The 24,844-nt window shown below is 43.5% G+C and overlaps 1 protein-coding gene across 1 annotated transcript in view; it reads right to left on the bottom strand.

Annotated features, from left to right (window-relative positions):
- LOC145353693 (piezo-type mechanosensitive ion channel component 2) overlaps positions 1–24,844 on the bottom strand; it is a 176,616-nt gene that overhangs the window by 59,971 nt on the left and 91,801 nt on the right. The window contains exons 27-35 of the mRNA XM_080204463.1: positions 22,795–22,960; positions 21,714–21,957; positions 15,546–15,642; positions 12,776–12,944; positions 8,710–8,799; positions 6,020–6,138; positions 4,422–4,490; positions 3,144–3,250; positions 384–501 (exon numbers count right to left, since the gene is read on the bottom strand). Of these exons, the coding sequence (XP_080060589.1) occupies positions 384–501; positions 3,144–3,250; positions 4,422–4,490; positions 6,020–6,138; positions 8,710–8,799; positions 12,776–12,944; positions 15,546–15,642; positions 21,714–21,957; positions 22,795–22,960 (1,179 nt within the window). The remainder of the gene's footprint in view (positions 1–383; positions 502–3,143; positions 3,251–4,421; positions 4,491–6,019; positions 6,139–8,709; positions 8,800–12,775; positions 12,945–15,545; positions 15,643–21,713; positions 21,958–22,794; positions 22,961–24,844) is intronic.

Here is a 24,844-nt window from a genome sequence, read left to right as displayed (position 1 = left end):
AGTGACTCCAAAGCCACAGCAATGTGGTTGACTCTCAACTGCCCTCTGTAAAGGCTGAGTGAGTCACTCAGTTCAAGGGCAACGAGGGATGGGCAATAAATGCAGGCCAGCCAGCGATGCCCATGTCCCACGCATGAATGAAAAAAATTTTAAAAATGCGACCTCTGACATGCAATATCGAGAGCCCAACTGATCTGATGGATAAATGATCAGTGAGAACACACCCATCCCCTCCAGTTTCAGCCAACTTTCAACACTCCAGAAGCATGAACAGTAAGTGTTGATGTGTCAGGATTTTGCTGCATTCATCCCTATTAACAAAACTGTGCTCATTCCCCCTCAGTACTGCAGAGTTACTAATGCACACCCTCTGAAATCATTACCTTGTTGAGAATGCTCCCCTTTTTCTTTCCTCGTCTGTGCTTTCTTTGCCTGCTTCAGCTCCTTGTGTCGCTCCTTCACCGCTGCTTTTGAGTCCTTTACAAAGGCCACATACGCAAACTGGAAGGGAATGGTAAATCAGGAAGGTTCAAAGGGTTCAAAAGTCACTGGCATGAGTTAACAGCAAGATCCTGGTCTCTACAGCAATTAAGAATGTGAGGATGCAGAGAAATAAGGTGCAGTCAAATATCCCATCATGTCTGCTCCTTCCACAGACACAGTGCAAACTACACGTTCTACCAACCACAAGCTGCACACTGAGTTCCAGCTCCTCCATGTCATTTCACAAAGGACTCACATGGTGTAGATTCTGCTGTCAATAGGCTGAGGATATTGACAACACATTGTGATAACCTCCAAATTCTGCGTTTACATTGTCTTGTGGGTGACAGCGATATGGACCAGAGTGTGGCACTTTGTTGCTATCTCCGTTCAAATTAACTTGCACTCAGATTCTGTTTAGAAGCTTACTGAATTAATCTGAAATTGCCCGTCATTCAGTGCATGGAAATAGATCACTCGAATGGGTCAGTTCTCGATGGTGGGGAATTAGAGGTCATGGTGTGAGGATCAGGGGTAAACCTTTTAGGACTGAGGCGAGGAGAAACGTCTGCACCCAAGGAATGGTGAATGTTTGGAATTCACTACCACAGACAGTAGTTGAGATCAAAATGGTGCACGATTTCAACATGAAATTTGATAAAGCTCTTAGAGATAAAAGGATCAAGGAAATGGGAGGAAAGAAGAATCAGGATGTTGATCTCAATGATCAACCATAATCAAAATGAATGGCAGAGCAGATTTGAAGAGCCAAACGACCTTTTCTGCTTCTATTTTCTCATTTCTATGTAATGTAATGAATCTGTAGATGAGTGGTTAAGTGTAATGGACCTGTAGATGAGTGGGTTAGTGTCGTGTAATGGACCTGTAGATGAGTGGGTTAGTGTCATGTAATGGACCTGTAGATGAGTGGGTTAGTGTCGTGTAATGGATCTGTAGATGAATGGGTCAGTATAATAGACCTGTAAATGAGTTGGTCAGTGTAATGTAATGGATCTGTAGTTGAGTGAGTCAGTAATGTAATGGATCTGTAGATAAGTGAATGAGTGTAATATAATGGATCTGTAGATGTGTGGTTGAGTGTAGCGTAATGGATCTGTAGATGAGTGAATGAGTGCAGTGGTGAGTGTAATGTAATCAATCTGTAGATGAGTGAGTCAGTGTAATGGATCTGTAGATGAGTGGGTGGGTGTAGTGTAATAGATTTGTAGATGACTGAGTCAGTGTAGTGCAATGGATCTGTAGATGAGTGGGTGAGTGTAGTTTAATGGATTTGAAGGTCAGTGGGTCAGATTAATGGATTTGTAGATGAGTGTTTCAGTGTAATAGATCTGTGGATAATTGGGTAAGTGTAATGTAATGTATCTGTAGATGAGTAGGTCAGTGTAATGGATCTGTAGATGAATGGGAGAGTGTAGTGTAATGGATCTGTAGATGAGTGGATCAGTATAAAGGATCTGAGGATAGTGTTTCAATGTAATGGATCTGTAGATGAGTGTGTGAGTGTAATGTAATGTTTCTGTAGATGAGCGGCTAAGTGTAGTGTAACGAAGCTGTAGATGAGTAGGTCAATGTAATTGACCTGTAGATGAGCGGGTAAGGGTAGTGTAATGGATCTGTAGATAAGTGGGTGAGTGTAGTGTAACGGATCTATAGATGAGTGAGTCAGTGCACTGTAATGATTTGTAGATGAGTAGGTGAGCATAGTGTAATACATCTGAAGATGAGTGGGTTGGTGTACTGTAATGTAATGGATTAGTAGATGAGTGGGTCAGCGTAGTGTAATGAATCTGTAGATGAGTGGATTATTGTAGTGTAGTACAATGAATCTGTAGATGAATGAGTCGGTAATACAATGGATCTGTAGATGAGTGGGTGAGTGTAGTATAATGGATCTGTAGATGAGTGAATCAGTGTAATATAATAGATCTTTAGAGGAATGGGTGAATATACTGTAATGGATCTGTAAATGTGAGAGTCAGCAGTGTAATGGATCTGTAGATGAGTAGGTGAGCATAGTGTAATACATCTGAAGATGAGTGGGTTGGTGTACTGTAATGTAATGGATTAGTAGATGAGTGGGTCAGCGTAGTGTAATGAATCTGTAGATGAGTGGATTATTGTAGTGTAGTACAATGAATCTGTAGATGAATGAGTCGGTAATACAATGGATCTGTAGATGAGTGGGTGAGTGTAGTATAATGGATCTGTAGATGAGTGAATCAGTGTAATATAATAGATCTTTAGAGGAATGGGTGAATATACTGTAATGGATCTGTAAATGTGAGAGTCAGCAGTGTAATGGATCTGTAGATGAGTGGGTGAGTAATGTAATGAATCTGCATATGAGTGGGTGAGTGTAGTGTAAACAATCTGAAATGAATGAGTGAGTAATGCAGATGGGGGGGTGAGGATAGTGCAATGGATCTGCAGATGAGTGGGTGAGTATAATGGATCTGAAGATGAGTGTTTCAGTGTAATGGATCTGTGGATGAGTGGGTGTGTGTAATGTAATGTATCTGCAGATGAGTGAGTAATGAGTGTAGTGTAATGGATATTAAGTTATCTGTAATGCAGAGTAGCATTAGGTGTTCGGATCTCTCAAATGAGGACAATGTTCACAGCCTTCATTACTCACGTACCTGGAATGCTGATGCTTTTACTGCTTCATCTTTATCTATTTCAGTTTCTTCTTTAGCTTCATCCTCACTGTCAGTGTCGAATAGGTAATAATCCCCACTGTGAATCACTGTACAGCAAGGAAAATAGGGCGTCAGTAATTCGAACAGCACACCACCAACATGTCAGATAAAAACAGCAATTACTGTCTGAGCTCCATTGCAAATAAGCAAGCCTATATCATTTACAATAATAATTAATGTTGTCTGCCTTTTGCAGTTCTCCTCATGTTTGTTGTAAAATGAATTTTTTAAAATTGCATTGGACAGCACAGTGGCACAATAGTTAACACAGCTGCCTCACAGTGGCAGGTACCTAGGTTCGATTCCTAGCTTGGGTGACTTTCTGTGTGGAATCTGCACATTCTCTCCGTATCTGTGTAGGTTTCCTCCCACGGTTTGAAAAATCTACTGGTTAGGTTCATTGGCCTTGTTAAATTCACCCTTAGTGTACCTGAACAGGCACCGGAATGTGGCAACTAAGGGATTTCACAGTAAGTTCATTGCAGTGTTAATGTAAGCCGAATTGTGACACTAATAAATAAACTTAAATTTAAAGGAAAGAGGTTGTTTAGCGTATATTTGTGTTAGTATTGGGTCCATACTGAAGCTGTCCATCAGAACAAGTTGAGTGTTCATCCAGGCAGTTATCTATTAATTAGAATGATAGGATGGCTACAGTGCAAAAGGATGCTATTGGGCTCTCAGGCCTGCACTGACTCGGGCCCTATCCCCATAACCCTCACATATTTACCCTGCTAGTCCCCCTGACACTAAGTGGCAATTTAGCATAACCACTCCACCTAAGTGCACATCTTTGGACTGTGGGGAAAACTGGAGAACCCGGAGGAAACCTATGCAGACATGGGGAGAATGTGCAGACTCCACACAGATGTTGACCCAAGGCTGGAATTGAACGCAAGTCCCTGGCACTGTGAGGCAGCTAACCATTATGCCACCATGCCCCCACTTTACATTCAACATCAGGCTTATTACTGATTACAACTTCTTGCACTGATCAAGACCAGGGGCTTCCAGGTCGAGTTTCTGACTGAAGGACTGGACTTGTACAAAAAACAGGAACCATCTGCCAATCCCTCAGTGGATTATACATTTTCTGAGCTCCTTGTACATACGAAAGGATGCACATTCTGTGGAGGTATATTTGTGATGTTGAAGGTTAGTATCCAGCAGATGGGATTAAAGGTCAGTCCTTTCCTCCTTAGGATCTACAGAACCTACTTGTGGAATGAGTCACCCAGGGCTGCCACCATTTTTTCTTGTCACCTTCTGCTTTGTCTTGGTCAGCACCTGTAGAGAATTACATTTCAGAAACACATGGTTCAATAAGTTAATACAGTCTCAGTGTGGTTAAAGTCCTCACTACAATTTTACCGCAATATTGCATTCACTGACCTCCCATTCGTCCAGCAACTGAGTTCACTTAAGACATAAGAACATAAGAAATAGGAGCAGGAGTAGGCCATCTAGCCCTTCGAGCCTGCCCCACCATTCAATAAGATCACGGCTGATCTGAAGTGGATCAGTTCCGCTTTCCCACTTTCTCCCCATAACCCTTAATTCCCCTGTCTATCAGAAACCTATCTACCCGCGTCTTAAATATATTTAGCCTCCACCACTTCAACGGGCAGAGAATTCCAGAGATTCACCACCCTTTGAGTGAAGAAGTTCCTCCTCAACTCTGATCTAATCTTGTGACCTGATCTTGTGACAGGCAAGTACCAACCTATGTCAGAGGCTGACTCTCTGGGGGTAGAGTTCGCGTTATGCTTTTTGGGCATGAGAGCCCCCAGTGTTGGTGGGGGGGAGGTGAGACACCCTTGTGGGGGAGGATTCCCTAAGTCTGTTGGGGAGGTGGATTATTTTCTGCGCTGATCAGGGTGTCCTTCCAGCTTCTATCAGACTACGCCCCGTCACAGTGACAGTGTAAACCATGCTTCCAGAGTGGCTCAAAATCCAGTCTAAAATCTTGGCTGTGCAGCTGGTCAGCCTGGTTTCAGTCAGAGCCTGACACTCTGAAAAAACAGGGGAAAATTCCAACCCAGATTTCTCTTCAAATGAATTAAGGCCATGAAGTAAATGGCGCACACACACACTAATATAAATAGTGCCCAGAAGGAAGGAAGCGTGGGTGTATTAGTTCCACTCTTCATATTTTAAAGTTTATTTATCAGTGTCATAAGTAGGCTTACATTAACACTGCAGTGAAGTTATTGTGAAAATCCCCCAGTTGCCACACTCCGGCATCTGTTCAGGTACATTGAGGGAGAATTTAGCAAGACCAATGCACCTAACCAGCACGCCTTTCAAAAGGTGGAAGGAAACCAGAGCACCTGGAGGAAACCCATGCAGACACAGGGAGAATGTGCAAACTCTGCAAGGTTGGTGGCCCAAGCTGGGAATTGAATCCTGGGCACAGCTTGCAAGAAGTCACCTCGCTCCAGCACCATCTTTGACAACTGGAGACGCTAATAAAAATCTGTTAGTCTTGTCCTGTGCTGCTAAGTGTCTTTGGGGTGAGTGGAAAGGGCAGGAAAGGGATTTAAATTTTAATTAAAAGGTGCTTTGTCCAAACTGGAATCTTGGAGGAATTTAAACTGTTTTGCTTTTGCTAGACTCAGCCAGCACAATGGTCGGCTCTTGCAGTGAATCCCCTACTCCCCCATAAATTAAACCATCATCAGCTCCAGTGCGCTGTGAGGCAGCAGTGCTAACCACTGTGCCACCATGCCACACATAGGAAGAGATTGTGTCATCCATTCCAATTAAGAGCATCAACTATTCACCTTAACACAGTCTTCCTAAGAATCAACACATACCTGAACACTCTCCTTGATTCTCCGGTTTTAACCTATGGGTCGTGCTTGAAGCAGCACCAGGCTTTGACAGTGGTGTTTCCAATAGTTTATACTTCTGTTTAGCCCTGATCCTTTCCATCCTAATATTGGGGGAGATAACGGAGGGAGAGAAAAAGAGAAAGAAATCTCATAAAAAATAGGGAGTATAATTGCCACTCCCTTCTCAGACAATGGACACACAAACATGAGAGTAACTCACCCCCATCAGAGACTGCTTCAACCTGAGCCCCCAATCTCCCAGTTAGAAACAAAATTCATAGTTATTGCAATAACACTGGAAGTGTCAAGATTCTCTAGTCAGTAACTCCTCATGGTAACGAATTCCATATCCTTATTCTTCTTCGAGCAAAAAGTCTTTCAACATTCTCATTCATTGATCAGTACAATGGAAGACACAAGTTCCATACCAGAAATAGGTGATAGCCTAGGGGCTAAAGAGAGTGAAGAAATTAGGGAATTTAATTTTGCAGGGATAAAGGGCTGAATTGTCCGGCCTTTCATGCCAGTAGGATCTTCTGACAGCGAAGCCCTGCTGCAGAAAACTCTGCTGACAACCTGAAGATCCCATTGCAGGTCAATGGCGGCTGCTTCCACCGCGACAAGATACACAGTGGGTCTCACGGAGATTCCCGCTACAGTATTGAGAAATCTAAAGGCATAAAATCCAACAAATCCCTGAGACCTGGTGGCCTATACTCTAGGATTCCAAAAGAATCTATGCAGGGATAGTGGGCCTGCTAGCTTTGATTTTCCAAAATTCCTTAGACCTGGAAGTGATCCTACAAGATTAGAAGTTGGAAAATGTTCCACCACCACTCAAAAAAGGAGGGTGAAAGAAAACAATGAACTATAGACCAGTTAGCCTAACACCAGCCATTGGAAAATACTGGAATCTATTACTAAGGAAGTCTTAACAATACACTTAGAGAAGCATAGTATGATTAAAAGGAGTTAACATCGTTTTGCTATGACAAATTCTTCAGGGTTTTTTGATGATGTAATTAATTACTAGTAGATGTGTACTAGTAGATTACTAGTAGATGGAACTAGTAGATGTGGTATACCTGAATCTGCAAAAGGCATTTGATAAGGTGCCGCACAAAAGGTGACTAGGCAAGATGAAGGCTCATAGATTTGGGGTAATATATTAGCATGGATAATATATACTCCCTGTTTTAAATCCATTAATGGATTTAAACTAATGGATTTAAAAAAGGGAGTATGCATTAATTGGGCTTTTTCAAGTCCATAGGCAATGAATAGTGGAGTGCTACAAGGATCAGTGCTGGGTCCTCAGCCAATCTATATTAATGACTTAGATGAAGAGACAGAGAGTAATGTATCAAAGATTACAGATGATGCAAAGCTAGCTGGAAAGGTAAGTTGTGAGAAGCTGTAAAGAGATATAGACAGGTGAGGTAGGCAGACAACAAGATGGCAGATAGAGTATGATATAGCGACATGTTATTCACTTTAGCTGTAAGAATACAAAAGGTGAGAAGTGTTGATGTTCAGAGAGATTTAGGTGTGTTTGTTCAAGGAACACAAAATTACCATGCAGCTGCAGCAAGCAATTAGGAAGGCATATGGAATGTTGGCCTTTAGGGTTTGGGGTTGGGGAGTTTATAGGATACCGAGACCACATCTGGATTACTGTGTACAGTTTGCAGTCTCTACTTTCAAGAAAGGAAAAACTTGTGTTGGAGACAGTACAATGAGGGTTCACTGGATTGTTCCCTGGGATAAAGTGTTGTTCTGTGATGGGAGGTTGAGTAAATTGGGTTTAGACTCTCTGGAAGAATGAGAAATGATGTCATTTAAACCTCCAAGATTCTGAAGGGGCTTGATAGACACCAAAGATAGTTTCTTCAGGTTGAGGAATCTAAAACGCAGGAGTAGAGTCTCAGAATAAGGGGCCAATCATTTAGAACTGATTTGAAGAGGAATGATGCCATTCAAAGGGTTGTGAATCTTAGGAAGTCTCAGTTGTGTATGTTCCACTGTTGAATATACAGAAGGCTAGAATAGACAGATTTTTGGGTCTCTCGGGGAATCAAAGGTTACAGGGAACAGATGGGAAAATGGTGTTGAAACCCAAGACCAGCCATGGTTGTGTTGAATGACAGAACAGAGTCAATTGGTCCTGAGGTCTATTCCTGCTCCTATTTCTTGTGTTCTTCTGGTCTTTTCCAATGTGCATTCGAGAAAAGACCAGAACAGGATCGAACAAAATGTACTGAACTATCTCCTCCCCTAACTAACAGAAAGCACTTGGTTCAAATTCACTCCCAGGCTTTTAAGATTCACATGTGCTCCCTGGTTTCCAGCACTTGCGACACACTCCCTGGAACCCGATAACATCTAATAGTTGCCAGGTACCTTTCTCCAAGATCACGCCTTGTGTAGTTGCATGGGATGTGCAGGAAAATGGCCAGAGAGGCTTACCCTCCTTTTTGGCTTCATTCCATCAACACAGCTTCCATGGTTACCTTTCTCTGTTAGTGGAGTTTGAACTGGAAATCACAAATAATATTGGGATTTTGGTCTCCAGGCAGTTATGGGTAACATTGGGAATTCAGGGTTGAGTGTTTGAGAGAGGATTTCCTCTTGGTGTACAAACATCATACAGCGTATCTACATATTCAACTTACTGTTTCTTCAGTATCTCCATGGATATGCTCTCTTTCTCCAGTCTTGCTGTAACTGCTTTTTTCACCTTAGCTTCGAATAGTTCAGCTCCTCTATGCAAACAAAATATTGGCATTGATCATTTATGTATCATCTGACCATCATCTCAGAGTTATATGTTTCTATCTAACCTGAATGCCTTTGTGGTATATTGTTACAGCCAAGCATTTTGTCAGGCTGCCCTCTCTGTTGGGAATATGTAAGTAAAGTTGTTCAATAATGGCTGCTTTGTTTACACAATGATCTAATGGTCCATTAGCTGCTAAAAGCTTTTTTGACTGACAGTTTCAGGACAGTTCAAGGAGTTAATTGTCATACTCATGTTCCATTAAGCCTGAAGTGCTTCCTCTTTTCATTACACCTGCTCTGTCTCGCCCTATTTTTTTAACACTGCAGTTTTTCCTCAGGCCTCTGTCCCTTCCTAGAAAGCAGTTATGCTTTCTTACACAGTTTCCTTTAACCTTTAGCCGTGTTTCTCTTGCCTGCAAAACATCTCACCGAACCCATAAGCTTCATATTATCACCTTTTATCTTACTGCATTATTTTTTTAACTCTGCCAAGTCAGAAAGGATAGTAGGACTAGGGGGCATAGCCTCAAGATAAAGGGGGGGCGGTTTAGAATGGAGTTGAGGAGGAACTTCTTCACTCAAAGGGTGGTGAATCTCTGGAATTCTCTGCCCGTTGAAGTGGTGGAGGCTGCCTCGCTAAATATTTTTAAGACGCGGGTTGATGGGTTTTTGATGAGAGAGGGGATTAAGGGTTATGGGGAGAGGGCGGGAATGTGGAACTGAGCCACGACAGATCAGCCATGATCTTATTGAATGGCGGGGCAGGCTCGAAGGGCTAGTTGGCCTACTCCTGCTCCTATTTCTTATGTTCTTATGTAAGTTTCAAGACTGGATTGACTGAGGCTTTATCTTTGAGATATAGGAGGCTGAAGGATGATTTAATTGATGGATATAAAGTAATGAGGGGGCCTTGACAGAGTGGTATGGAAGGGCCTATTTCTAAAAGCAGAGGAATTACCAGCAGGCACAGATTAAAAGGAATAGACTGAAGGATTAAATGGGAGTCAAGGGAAAATTATGTTAACCAGACAGCTGGGGAGGGGGATAAGAGGCAGAAAGCTTCTAAAGCATGCAATGCATGTTTATCCATTAGAGATACTGTGATCTACAGGGCTACTGCCAAGGACTGAGAATTCTTTCGGTTGGTAGATATCTGACTGGCTGAATAGCCTCCTCTACTATTATTTTCTATGATTCTATAGCCAATCTCCTCATTTCATCTAATGAGAACCCAAAAAGGACCATTGATAGCAGTTAGATAAGACATCCAAATAATTTTGCCAATGACATACAAGGTGAGAGTGTGAAATTTTGTCCATTTGAACATTGGTTCATTTGGTGTTTCACTGGCTCTTGGAAGTTTCACAAGTCTGACTTTTGGTTGTGGCTACCTTGGATTTGAAATTAACCTTACAGCAATGACAGTACCACACTTTACAAACCTCCACTCTGATGTACTGTGCTACCCTGCTGCTCCTACATTATCAGAATTACACCTTTTTTAATTATCATGGATTTGTGTGAAAGATAGATCCTTTGAGATACAGTTGCCGTGGGGAAAACTACAGATTTGATTCAGTTATATCACATATTTTAAAACAGCATTTTGTGGTCATCCAATTAGTCATAGTCTTGGGGCAGCATGATGGCTCAGGGTTAGCACTGCCAGTGTTCAATTCCCAGCTTGGGTCACTGACTGTATTGAGTTTGCATGTCCTCCCTGCTTCTGCGTGGGTTTTCTCTGGGTGCTCCTGTTTCCTCCCACATGCAAAGATGTGTGGGTTAGGTTCATTAGCCGTGCTAAATTAATGCAAGTATCAGGGGATTAGCAAGGTAAATAAGCAAGATTGCGAGAATAGGGCCTGAGTGGGATTATGGTTGGTGCAGGCTTGATGGGCTGAATGGCCTCCTTCTGCACTGTAGGGATTCTACGATGATTCTACTTTTCCATGTAATTAACAAAATATTTGGGGAGCAGTTCAATTAGGGATATCAATGACTTTTTTTTGTGTTCTTGCACTAAGAGAGACTGTCAGAGGTAAATCTGCATTTATAGCTCAGAAAGAATGCTCTCATAAAAGACCTTCATTAATGTGAGACTGGGTTATTCTTCCTTCACTGTGCTGGGAGAAGGAAAAGCAGGAAGTGTTCTTGAATGTCCGCTGAACAGCTGATTACCGATTCGGGAGCCTCACACACTTGGCGCACTGAGCCTGACGTGATTCATTTGGGAGGCATTTGTTTCAGCTTTAAAGTGTTAAAACACACATTAGTAGTGTTGCCAATGCCAGACACACAGAAAGTCCCATTAGCGCAGCACTTAGAGCATTTGGGAGGATCATGGCCATATGTGATCCAACCTGTGAATATTTTTTTCGGTATTATTGTTAACTTGGAATCATAACTAAAGTGCATTTGGTCCATTGGGTCTCCACTGATAACAATCTCACCCAGGCCTTATCCCCGTAACTCCGTGCATTTATCCCATTAATTCACTGACAACACAAGACAATTTCACATGGCCAACCTGCCTAACTTGCACACTTTTGAATGTGGGAGAAAACTGGAGCACCTGGACAAAGTCACATTGTTTTCTGGGTAATTATGTATGTACCATTTTACATGTGTACGTACAAATTACTTTTTTAAGTGGGCACGGAGGGTAGCATCTTGTTATAACTGATCATTTTGTTACACTGCCCTCTTGCTGGGGTATTGTAAGTAAAGTTTTTCAATAATGAATGCCTGCTTTTAAGCATTCGTCACTAAGCAGTCTTACTCATTGCAATATACAACAGAACGATTGTGACGGGGATGGGATGGAATTCTTATTTATACTTCATTTGAAAATAAGGACATTGTGATTCAAGTGACAAAAAATTCTTATTCTTCAATATTTTCTGAATATCACTGTGGTGTACTATGAAACAGGCTTGTGCGTATGTTTGTGTGTGCATTCACATGCGTGTACATGCGTATATGTATGCATGTGACAAAAGTGATTAAACTGACAACAGTTAGACTACAAGGTTTAAAATGGGTGTCATGGTGGTGCAGTGGTTAGCACTGCTGCCTCACAGCACCCAGGTTCAATTCCAGCCGAGGTCACTGTGTGTGGAGTTTGCACATTCTTTCCCATGTCTGCGTGAGTTTCCTCTGAGCGCTCCAATTTCCTCCTATAGTCCAAAGATGTACCGGTTAGGTGGATTGGCTATGCTAAAATTGCCTCTTCATGTCAGGGAGATTAGCAGGGTAAATATGTGGGTTTACGGGGACAGGGCCTGGGTGGGATTGCCCAAAAGTAATAGCCACAAAATAACATGAAAGATCTGTATAGGAGAATTTAGCAAAAGCAATAGATTTAAATATGAAAAGGAAACAAACATATTTAAAGAGAGATTAAAACTGTACAAGTAGGCGTGGTCATGATATTCTGGAAAATGTTTGTGCTGAAATAGCCACCCTCAGAGAAGACAAGTGTTGATACAAGCTTTGTTTTTCCAGTATCGAAAGAGAGAGGGAAAAGTCTGCAAAATATTTCTCTGTACCAACAGTGAATGTTCATAGTAATCTTTCTCAAATTTTTATAGATGAATCTATAAGGACTGCTGCTTAAAAGAGATGTTTAGCTTTGAGTTTAACTGAGCAGAAATTTTTGTGAAATGTTTGTCGAACTGTGTAAATGTAAACTTGAGTGTTTAAGTTTTCTTCTTTTAATAAATACTTGAAGTTAATATTTAAAATCTCCAAAAGTGTTCTGGTATTTTTGCTCCTTACTCCATTATCTTCTCATAACAAAATACAAATTGTTGTGACAGCTTGTCCAAGTTTCCCTTTGGGATTTGAGCAGCCTGCCAATTATCGCCTGTCACATCACCAAGCACAGAAGACATTCCTGTTGAACTTGGTTAGCCAGAGTCCATGTCTTATGAACTTTGAATTCCTGTGATCCATTCTTACCTTGCAGCCAGCAGCTTGGAAGCCTTCAGATCAGCCACTACATGGAGGAAGTAGTAACTCAGAAAGACCCTCCTCTGGGCTAGTAGGAAGAGAAAGCAGGTGCTGTCCCAAATAATGCCTGCCTGCTTATTCGGGACCTCGCAGGCTTGACGCAGGTCACCTGTATTTGCTGAAAACACATGACGGAAATTTGGTAAAGCTCCATGAAAAATCTGAGTATAACAATAGAGAGCCAGTTAGTGACCTTCAGATTAAGCTTTGTTCCTGCCAAGTTTTCCCATTTCTGACCTGAAGGGCCTCCTTTGGTTCAAGGAGGCCTGCCAACATTCCAGGATTGCTCTGGAGTCTACCGGGATAGTAGACCATCAAGAAGCATCCAGTCAGGTAAAAATAAGTGAGTGTGGGAAATCGGAGCTCAATGTGAAAGGATGTATCCATGCAACCAATACAGGGGCTTGAGGACAGGTTGGTTTGAGATAGGTGGTCATTTGACATCCGGAGTTGGCAATCTGAGGTTCAGGCACTGATCACCTTCCAATGTTTCTCCACCTGGCACTTTCTCTGATGGTGACAGTTGGCAGGCTGTTTAACAAAACAGGCTGTATAAACTTACACTTTTATAGAATCCCTACAGTGCAGAAGGAGGCCACTCAGCCCATCGAGTCTGCACTGACCACAATTCCACCCAGGCCCTTTTCCCAGAACCCGACAAATTTACCCCACTAATCCCTTTGACACGATGGGCAATTTAGCATAGCCAATTAAGCTAACTTGCACATCTTTGGAGTGTGGGAGGGAACCGGGGCACCCGGAGAAAACCCACACAGACACAGGCAGAATGTGCAAACTCCACACAGACACTGACCTGAGGCTGGAATTGAACCTGGGTCCATGGCGATGTGAGGCAGCAGTGCTAACTACTGTGCCACCGTGCCATCCCAACAACAATGACCAAATAGTGATGAAGATCATAGCCCATCATTGATTTCCTCCCTATATTAGATTTGTTATATCCCATTAATGAATAAAAAAAATCACTGGGGAAAGGGGGTATTGAAGACAACTGTAAACTACTTCAAAACACTTCAGAACAATGGAAAATAACAACAAATTCAATTTTCTACTCTTTACTGATGACTTTGATCAGAAAAATCTGACGAATTTTCCAGCCCTATCATCACGGGCCTGAAAATGCTGCGAGTTCGTCTTTGACAGAACTGGAAGTTTAATGTTTATTTACTCGTGTTACAAGTAGGCTTACATTAACATTGCAATGAAGTTACTGTGAAAATCCTTCCTGTTGGCGAACACTTCAGTGGTCACAGGCATTTGGCCTCTGACCTTCGGGTAAGCGTTCTCCAAGGTGGCCTTCACGACACACGACAGCACAGAGTCGCTGAGCAGAGACTGATAGCCAAGTTCCGCACACATGAGGACGGTCTCAACAGGGATCTTGGGTTCATGTCGCACTATCTGTAACCCCCGTGACTTGCCTGGGTTTGCAAAACCTCACTTACTGTACTGTCTGGAGACAATACACATCTCTTTAACCTGTGATCAGTGCTCCTTCCACTCACATTGTCAGCCACTTTAAGACTTGAACAGTAGGTTAGGTGTAAAGATGCACATTCTAATCAGTAATCTGTAAACTGTCTGTGCTTTATATGCTCTGTCTGAGGCCAGAACTCTCCATTCACCTGACGGAGAGGGTAACCTCGAAAGCTAGTGAGTGTACTATCAAATAAATCGGTTGGACTTAAACCTGGTGTTGTCAGACTTTTTACTGTGTTTACCCCAGTCCAACGCCGGCATACCCACATCATTTCTTTTCCAAGGCAGTGGGAAGTGTAAGCTGAGTCAGTGGTTGGGAGGCTGGTTTGTGTGGGCTTTGTTCACAACCCTTTGCAGTTTTGAAAGCAGTAAGGTATCATGGGAATGCTACCAACTAAAACCTGACACTGACCCAGCCTTGGAGATATCTGTGCACGTGACAAAAAACTTCAAAGACATAGGGTTTTTTCTGGAGTGTTTCAAAGCTGAGGTGAGTGGTGAAGAGACAGAGAGAGAATTCCAGAGTTCACAGCTGCCAGTGGTGGGGTGGCTGAAATGAAGGCATGTGCAAGAGGCTGGAATTGGAGGAAAGCCGAGATCACGGATGTTTATTAGGCTGGAGGAGATTGCGGAAATAGGAAAGAGTGAGGCCATAAAAGGAATTGAACACGAGATGAGTGTTTAAAATGGAGGGATTGCCAGACCAGAAGCTTATGTAGCAAAGACTGTGGTTACAGTTGAAGAGAACTTTGTGCTGGTTATGGTATATCAGCAGAGGTTGGCCGACCTGGAGAGTACAAGGTGGGAGGCCAGCCAGGAGAACGCTGGAATAGTGTACAGTTAACAAAGTGTTTCAGGAGCTGATGAGCAGATACGGAAGTAGGGTTGGGTGATGTTATGGAATCAGAAGTAGACAGATTGCTGTTGGAGAGCACGAGGTCAGAAACTCAACTGAGGTAAAATATGATGCCAAGATTGTGAACAGTCAGCCTTAGACAAGGGGTGGAGTCGGTGGCAAGGGAATGGTATTTGTATGGTTGGGGAGAGGGGGTGTTAAGACATTGGCTTTTCTAGTATTTAAGTGAAAGAAATGTCTGCTCTTTCAATTCAGTGTGCCGAGACAGAGGCAGTGTAGAAGTCTTTACATCCTGTATCCCTACATCAGAAATCTCCTTCCTTCTAACTTTACAGTGTGATAGATCAAATAGTGGTCACTCACGTAGATCATACCCCTTGATTGTACAGGCCATGCCAAACGTCTGCACCACCCAACAGTTCTTCTCAAGTAAACTCTTCAAGTAGACACAGGAGCCAATCTGCCAGGGGGCAATTACAGCACCGTCATTACAGTTTCCATTGTAACGATTACTCCATGCACTTGGTGAATTTCAGGTCTGGAGCTTCAAAATTATTTATCTTTGTTAAATCAAAGAACAGCAGAATTATCACAGTGAGGAAGAAGGAAATTCAGCCCATCGTGCCTACACTGACTCTCCGAATGAGCAATTCACTTCATACCATCTCTCCATAACTCTGCACATTCTTCCTTTCTGGATTAACAATCTAATTCCATTTCAATTGCCTCGATTGAACCTGTTTCCACCACATTCTCAGACAGTGCATTCCATACCCAAACCACTCACTGTGTGAATCTGTCTCCACCACACTCTCGGGCAGTATATTCCAGATCCTAACCACTCATTGTGTGAATCTGTCTCCACCGCACTCTCAGACAGTACATTCTAGATCCTAACCACTCTCTGTGTGAATCTGTCTCCACCACACTCTCTGACAGTACATTCCAAACCCGAACCCCTTGCTGGTTGAAAACGTTTTACCCCATGCTGCCTTTGAACCTTTTGCCAATTATTTTACATCTGTGTCATCTCGTTATTGAGACTTCCACAAGTTGGATCTACTCTATTCAGATGCATCCCCTCCCCATCATGATTTTGAACACTACCATCAAATCATCCCTCAACCTTCTCTTCTCTAAGGAAAAGAGTCCCAATTTCTCAGATCTCCAGGCTCCTCATCCATGGAACCATTCTCAGGAAACTTTTTTGCTTGCTCTCCAATGCCTTCACATTTTTCCTAAGAGTCAGCTTGGGGCCCCTTCAGTCTTGTGCTGGAAGTCACCAGACTGATTTCTGGGATGGCAGGTCTGTCATATGAGGAGAGACTACATCAGTTAGAATTATATTCATTGGAATTTAGAAGAGTGAGAGGGGTCTCATAGAAACTTATATAATTCTTACAGGATTAGACCGAGTAGGTTCAAAAAGAATGTTCCCAATGGCTGGGGAGTCCCGAACTAGGGGTCACAGTTTGACGATAAGGAATAAACCTTTTAGAATCACAGAAACACAGAATATAGTTGCAGGTACAGGCCACTCAACCCTTCGAGCCTTCACCACCATTCAATATGATGATGGTTGATCATACACTCCCAGTATCCCAACTCCTGCTTTCTCTCCACATCGTTTGCTCTCTTTAGCCACAAGGGCCACATCCTGCTCCCTCTTGAACATGTCTACAGTGCAGAAAGAGGCCATTTGGCCCATCGAGCCTGCCCAGGTCCTATCCCCCATGTTGCCACATATTTACTCTCCTGATCCTCAAGACAATAAGGAACAATTTACCATGGCTAATCAACCTAACCCACACATCTTCGGACTGTGGGGGGAAACCAGAGCGCCCAGAGGAAACCCAAAGCAGATGGAGAGAATGTGCAAGCTTCACACAATCACCTGAGGCCACAATTAAACTCAGGTCACTAGGTTGTGAGGCAGCAGCGCTCACCACTGTGCCACCCTGCTGCCTTTATCTAATGAACTGGACCCAACAGCTCATTTTGGTAGAGATTTCCAAAGGTTCACAACTCTCTGATTAAGGAAGTTCTTTCTCATAGAACATAGAACAGTACAACACAGTACAGTCCCTTTGGCCCTCAATGTTGTGCCGAGCTATGTTCAAACCCAAGATCAAGCTATCCCACTCCCTATCATTCTGGTGTGCTCCATGTGCCTATCCAATAACCACTTGAAAGTTCCTAAAGTGTCCAACTCCACTATCACAGCAGGCAGTCTATTCCACACCCCAATCACTCTCTGAGTAAAGAATCCACCTCGGAGATCCCTCCTATATCTCCCACCATGAACCTTAAAGTTATGCCCCCTAGTAACAGTACATCCACCTGAGGAAATAGTCTCTGCACGTCCACTCTATCAATCCCCCTCATCATCTTATAAACCTCTATTAAGTCGCCTCTCATCCTCCTCCGCTTTAAAGAGAAAAGCCCCAGCTCCCTCAACCTTTCCTCATAAACCTACCCACCAAACCAGGCAGCATCCTGTTAAATCTCCTCTGCACTCTCTCCAATACTTCCACATCCTTCTTATAGTGAGGTGACCAGAACTGCACACAATATTCCAAATGTGGTCTCACCAAGGTCCTGTACAGTTGCAGGATAACCCCACGGCTCTTAAACTCAAACCCCCTGTTAATAAACGCTAACACACTATAAGCCTTCTTCATGACTCTATCCACTTGAGTGGCAACCTTCACAGATCTGTGGGTATAAACTCAAAGATCTCTCTGTTCCTCCACATTCCTTAGAACCCTACTGTTGACCCTGTAATCTGTATTCAAGTTTGTCCTACCAAACTGAATCACCTTGCACTTATCAGAGTTAAACTCCATCTGCCACTTTTTGGCCCAGCTCTGCATCCTATCAATGTCTCTTTGCAGCCTACAAGAGCCCTCCACCTGATCCACTACTCCACCAATCTTGGTGTCATCAGCAAATTTACTAATCCACCCTTCAGCACCTTCTTCCAGGTAATTGATAAAAATCACAAATAGCAGAGGACCCAGCACTGACCCCTGTGGTACACCACTGGTAACTGGCCTCCAGTCTGAAAATTTTCCCTCCACCACCACCCTCTGTCTTCTATGAAGCAGCCAGTTACTTATCCAATTGGCCAAATTTCCTTCTATCCCACACCTCTTTACTTTCTTCATGAGCCTACCATGGGGAACCTTATCAAACGCCTTACTAAAATCCATGTATATGACATCAACTGCTCTACTTTCGTCTACACACTATGGCTTACCTCTTCTTAGACTGTGGCCCTTCATTCTGCACTTTCCCAACATTGGGAACATTCTTCCTGCAGCTAGCCTTCCAGTCCATCAGGATTTCATATGTTCCCATGAGATCCCCTCTCATTCTTCTAAATTCCAATGAATACAAGCTCAGTTGATTCAGTCGCTCTGCCATTCCAGGAATCAATCTGGTGAACCTTTGCTGGACTCCCTCAGTAGCAAGAATGTCTTTCCTCAGACTAGGAGACCAAAACTGCACACAAAACTCAAGGGGTGGCCTCACCAAGGCCCTGTATTACTGCAGCAAGACATCCTTACTCCTATGCTCAAATCATCTTGCTACGAAGGCCAGCATGCCATTAGCTTTCTTCACCACCTGCTGTACCTGCATGCCCACATTCTGCGACTGTTCCTCCATGACACTTACCTTGCACTTACCTTGAGGTGAGGAGAAATTTCTTCACTTTTAGAGTAGTAAATGTATAGAATTCACTACCACAGAAAGTCGTTGAGGCCAAAACTTTGTGTGATTAGATATATCTCTTGGTGCCAAAGGGATCAAAGGATATGGGGGGACTGAGGGATCAGGATATTGAATTTAATGATCAGCCTTGATCAAAGTGAATGGTACAGCAGGATCAAAGGGCTGAATGGCCTACTCCTGCCTCTATTTTCTATGCCTCTAAAACGAGAACAAACACCCAAGAGCACATACTCACAAATGTTGTTTTAAAATGTACAACTTGATCAAGGACACTACTTTAAGAATATGTAATTGCTTAAGCGTGCATTCTCAGTTTATTGTACATGGCTAAACATACATACTTGGTTAAATTTATGTATACATACCTGGCTGGCCAGTGTAAGTTGGTAAGTATACGTTGTCAATCAAATGACAATTCTTGGCTGATTTTAGGTTGTTATGTGCAGAAACTTGGTTGTGTTTACTAGTTGGTCAAGAGTACATTGTTGTTTGATCTAAATATGCATTTTTGATTCACTCTCTCTCTACCATGCCCAAAGAGGCCATTAGTGACCATGGGCCTCCATGTTAATTTTGTCCTGGAGGCATCGATCATCTTGGTTTAGTTGTCTAAATTGTTTGCTGATTCTTCATTAAATTGGTTAATTGTTCTTTCTGAGTTGTCTAAATTTTTGGTTAAGTAGGTATTCCTGGTTTTGCAAACACTGTTGGTTAATTCTACACCCCATCCCCCCATATCCCTTAATCCTTTTAGCCCCAAGTACATTTCTTCTTTAAATCACAAAGTATTGGCCTCAATTGCTTTTTGTGGTAGTGAATTCCACACATTTACTGGGTGAAGAAATTTCTCTTCACCTCAGTCCTTAAATGATGATCCCTAGTTCTGGACTCCCCCACCATTGGGAACGTTGTGTGCCATTGTCCCAAAAGTGCTGAATTGGTGAGAAAAACGTTCTAGATCCCGACTGTTTTGTTAGTTCAACTTCTCACTTGAATCTCCGCACTCAGTGCACTGCAGAGCTCCCAGCCGTGAATCTCATTAAAAACACCAGGGGGGGTGGTGGGGGACTACCTGCACTGGAGTCTGACAGTTCCATAACTCTGCGCATGTGCAGTGGCCCCGATCTGTCAGATTCCCCATTTGCTGGCCAGCTCATTCTGCCCATCGAGCCTGCACCGACCACAATCCCACCCAGGCCCTATTCCCGTAACCTCACATATTTACCCTGCAAATCCCCCTGACACTAAAGGGCAATTTAGCACGGCCAATCAACCTAACCCCATATCTTTGGAGTGTGGGAGAAAACCGAAGCACCCAGAGGAAACCCACGCAGACACAGGGAGATCATACAAACTCCACACAGGCAGTGACCCGCGGCTGGAATTGAATGTGTGTTCCTGGTGCTGTGAGGCAACAGTGCTTGTGTCACCCGTACTGTGCCACTGTGCCACCCATACTGTGCTACCATGCCGCTTTCAATGGAATTAAAAATCACAGCGATTTTATAAATGATATCTGGCCAGCAGTGAGCACCCTCTCGAGAATAAATTTCATAAAATTTGGGCATGTAGGTCCACAGTTCCCTAAATCTGGCAACACAGATGGCCAAGGCGATTAAGAAGGTACATGGCATGCTTGCCTTCATCAGCCAGGGCATTGATTACACGAGTTGGGAAATCATACTGCCTTGGTTAGGCTGCATTTGAAGTATTGTGTGCATTTCTGTCACCACACTACTAGAAGGACCTGGAATCTTTGGAGAGAGTGCAAAGAAGGGTCAACAGGATGTTGCCAAGTCTCAAGGGCATTGGCAATGAGGAGAGGTTGAATAAACTAGAATCATTTTCACAGGAAAGACAGAGGCTGAGGGGAGACCTGATAGAGGTCTACAAAACAATGAGAGGCATACACAAGGTGGACAATCCTAGGGTGGAAGTATCTATTACAAGGGGGCACAGGTTCAAGGTGAGAAGGAGAAATTTTAAAGGAGACGTGTGAACAAAGAACAAAAGAACAAAATCAGCCCGGGAAACAGGCCCTTCGGCCCAACGAACCCGCGCCGCCATCTCAACACCACCAGTCCACCTCTCTACCCACGACCCCTGTCTAATGTTTTATGGCCATCCAGATTGAGGGAAACTGATTTAGGGACAATTTATTCCTGCCAATCAGCCTAACAGCACATCTTTGGGGTGTGGGAGGAAACCGGAGCACCCGGAGAAAACCCACGCAAGCACAGGGAGAATGCGCAAACTCCCACAGACACCGGCCCAAATCCATGTGTCTGCACAGCAATCAGTGATAGTCACTGAGCTGTCGTCTTGCCCAGTATCTTGTCCAGTTTAGGCACACACTAGCGACATGAAGCACTAGGCCAATCTCGAACAACCGAGAGCAGCCCCAGTACGACCCATCGCATGTATGCCCCTCGTTGGACACGAGGTGGGAGAAGTTTTTCACGTAGGGAGTGCTGAGTGCCTAGAACACACTGCCTGAGGAGGTGGTGGAAGCAGGCATGTTAGCAACACTTAAAAGGCATCTAGGTGGGTTCATGAATAAGGAAGGAATAGAGGGATATGGACTGAGTAAGGGCAGAAGCTAGTTAGGACATCATGATCAACAAGGGCTTGGAGGGCTGAAGGGCCTGTTCCTGTGCTGTATTTTTCTTTGTTCTTTTTGGACTACTCCTCACAAGAGATCTATGTTGGATAGCCTCCTAAATATAGACAGTGTCTCTTGGTCAGTGGTGGGCTATGCTAATATGCAAGCTTAGACAGAGAGCACATGATACGTACCGAAAATAGAGTCTTCGTCACGATCACCAGTATGGTGTAGCCAATCAAATAATCCCAGTGCCTGAGGATAACCTTGACGGGCTTGAGGAGCAGTTGCCCTCCGAACAGCAGGAAGTAGAAACAGGCCACCAGGTAACCCATGCAGAAGATGTTGATTCGGGATGTCCCAGTGATGAAGATGAGACACAGCACAAACCAGAAGAGGTAGCTGAAAACAATCACTTTCAACATGTCCAAGTAAGACCTAGAGAAACAAATCGACAGAAGCTAGATAAACTCACTGCTCTGAATAAACAGCGAGACACCAGTGCACCCTCTTACACCAAAAGCATTCCCTTGCTGAGACAAACCCACAGCTAGTACTTCACACTTCTGTTAGATATCCTGTGAAAATCTTCACAGAATGGGGAAGCTTCTGAAGGTCTAACTCTGACTGTCAGTCAGACTGACATCATTAGATGTGCCACCCAAATGCCTTCCCTATAATTCTTGATATTTGTTGCCGAGAAAGTGTTGTTTTCTGAACAAAACACTGAATTCCCGGACAAGATATTCTGAGTGGTCTTATATCACAGAGTTTGTGTACAATGTGTTGTCCAGAGGGAATGTGGGGAGCACTCCTGCACCAAAGTCGGAGGGGGATATATTTGGCCCTGTGCTGCGCCCAGTCTAGGTTAGTGTCTGCACTGTACTGTGGCCAGTTTGATGTTGTGTCTGACCTGTACCATGCCCAGTTTGATGTACTGTCTGCCCTGTACTGTGACCAGTCTAGGTTAGTGTCTAGCCTGTATTGTACCCTGTCAGGAGTAGTATCTGTTTTGTACTGTGTCCTGTCTGGTTTAGTGTCTAGCCTGTCCTGTGCCCAGTCTGGGGTGAGGTCAGGGCAGTGTACCTCCTTCCAGTATGTTTGATGTCAGATATATATGTATAGGTTCCATTAATTTCATTTTTCCTGCTAGTCTGAGTTTTCAGAGAAATAACTACTTTCCCACTGATAATGGTTGGTTTTCTGCTAATGCTGATTTTACAGCTTACCTGAAGTGCCAAAGAGAAGCATTAGGGTTCTGCTGGAATACTTTACCTGCAGTGAAGGAAGTTGGCGACAGGAATGTACTGAGTTACAGTCGCTGTATCCAAGCAACGACTGATTTCAACATTGTCGCCTGCAATCATCCGTATAGCTGCTGTGTTCTCATCTTCAAACACTTGCCACTGCATCGAGGCATACAACAACAACATGAAGTCATCTAACAAGGGCAAGCAGAGAGAGAACCTCAGAGATGTACTTGTCAAGGCAACCTCGCTATTGCTCTCAACATAATGGTTAGGCAGGAATTAAATGATAAACATTAGAAGTGACTGAGCTTCATTCTCCAAGGCCGATATTTTGACAACTTGTCAATTATTTAAAGTTAAGATAATATACAGTTATATAGCACACTGCTTTAAGGACAATGAATTTTCAAAGTGTAAATATATTCCCTGTTTAAAGCACACTTTTAATGCAGTTACTGCACAGGCAACAGGAACCACAATGTAACTGTGCACAAGTCTGCAGTTTCTAAACTTGGCTCCTCTCCAATTCCCTTCACTCCCAAACCCAACACTCTCACACCAATCCCCTCACTCCCTCTTGCTCCCAATTCCCTCAGTTCCCCAATGCTCTCACTCCCTCCAACTCCCAATCATCTCACTCCCTCCCACTCCCAATCCCCTCACTCCTTCCCATTCCCAACCGCCTCACTCTCTCCCATCCCCAATCTGGAATTCTCTGCCCGTTGAAGTGGTGGAGGCTGCCTCGCTAAATATTTTTAAGAAGCGGGTTGATGGGTTCTTGATAAGAGAGGGGATTAAGGGTTATGGGGAGAGGGCGGGAAAGTGGAACTGAGCCACAACAGATCAGCCATGATCTTGTTGGATGGCGGGGCAGGCTCGAGGGGCTGGATGGCCTACTCCTGCTCCTATTTCTTGTGTTCTTGTGTTCTCTCACTCCATCTCACTTCCAATCACTTCACTCCGTCCCAATCCCAATCCCCTCACTCCCTCCCAGTCCCAATCCCCTTGCTCCCTCCCACTCCCAACCCCCTTACTCCATCTCACTCCCAATCCCCTCACTCCCTTCCATTCGCTGTTTCCCTTCCACTCCCCTTATCTTTTCTCACTCCCAAACCCCTTCCACATACTTCCGACCAATCCCTACCTCCTCACTCCCAATCCCCATCTCACTCCCTCCCATTCCCAATCCCCTCACTTGCTCTCTCCCGCTTCCAATCCCTTTACTCCTTCACAGGAAAGAAGTCCCTGGTGGAAGTAAGCTATAGCTCCCCAAACTGTAGTTCTGCAGCGGGGCACAAGATAAACCAAGAAATACTGGGGGCTTGTAAAAAATGTACGGCAATAATCGTGGGTGATTTTAGTCTGCACATAAACTGGTAAAAACAAATTGGCAAGGGTAGTCTCGAGGGAGAGCTCATTGAATATACTACAGAATGTTTCTTGGAACAATGTGTTATGGAACCAACCAGGGATTAGGCTATTCTGGATTTGGTATTGTGTAATGAGCCGCAGTTAATTAATGATCTCATAGTTAAGGATCCTCTCTGGGAGAATGATCATTGAATGATAGAATTCAAAATTCAGTTTGAGGGTGAGAAACTGGAGTCCCAAACTTGCATTCTGGAGGTAAACAAAGGTAATTACATAGGCAGGAGAACAGGCTTGGCCTTAGTGGACAGAGCAAGAAGGCTAAAAGATAAGACAGTTGATGAGCAATGGCACTTGTTTAAGGAGATGTACAAGTCCTTCCAACTAAAATATATTCCAGAGAGGCAGAAACATTGTAAGATGGAAAAATAAACATCCATGGCTAAGCAAGAAAGTCAAACATGAAGACAAAAACTGCAGGCAGGAATATTGGGAATTTTTAAAAGATCAACAAAGGGTTACTAAAAAAATTAATAACAAGAGCAAAGGTAAATTATGAAACAAAATTAGCACAAAATATAAAAAAAAGGATAGCAAACGCTTCTCTGAGTATATGAAAGGGAAGGGTAGCTAAAGTGAATGTTGATTTCTTAGAGGATGAAAATGCGGAGTCAATCGTCGGGAATGTAGAAATAGCAGAGACATTA

The sequence above is a fragment of the Carcharhinus amblyrhynchos genome, chromosome 16 (assembly GCF_965287045.1).
Source record: "Carcharhinus amblyrhynchos chromosome 16, sCarAmb.v2.hapA, whole genome shotgun sequence".
Classification (NCBI taxonomy): Eukaryota; Metazoa; Chordata; class Chondrichthyes; order Carcharhiniformes; family Carcharhinidae; genus Carcharhinus; species Carcharhinus amblyrhynchos.
This window is presented reverse-complemented; position numbering and strand designations above follow the sequence as displayed.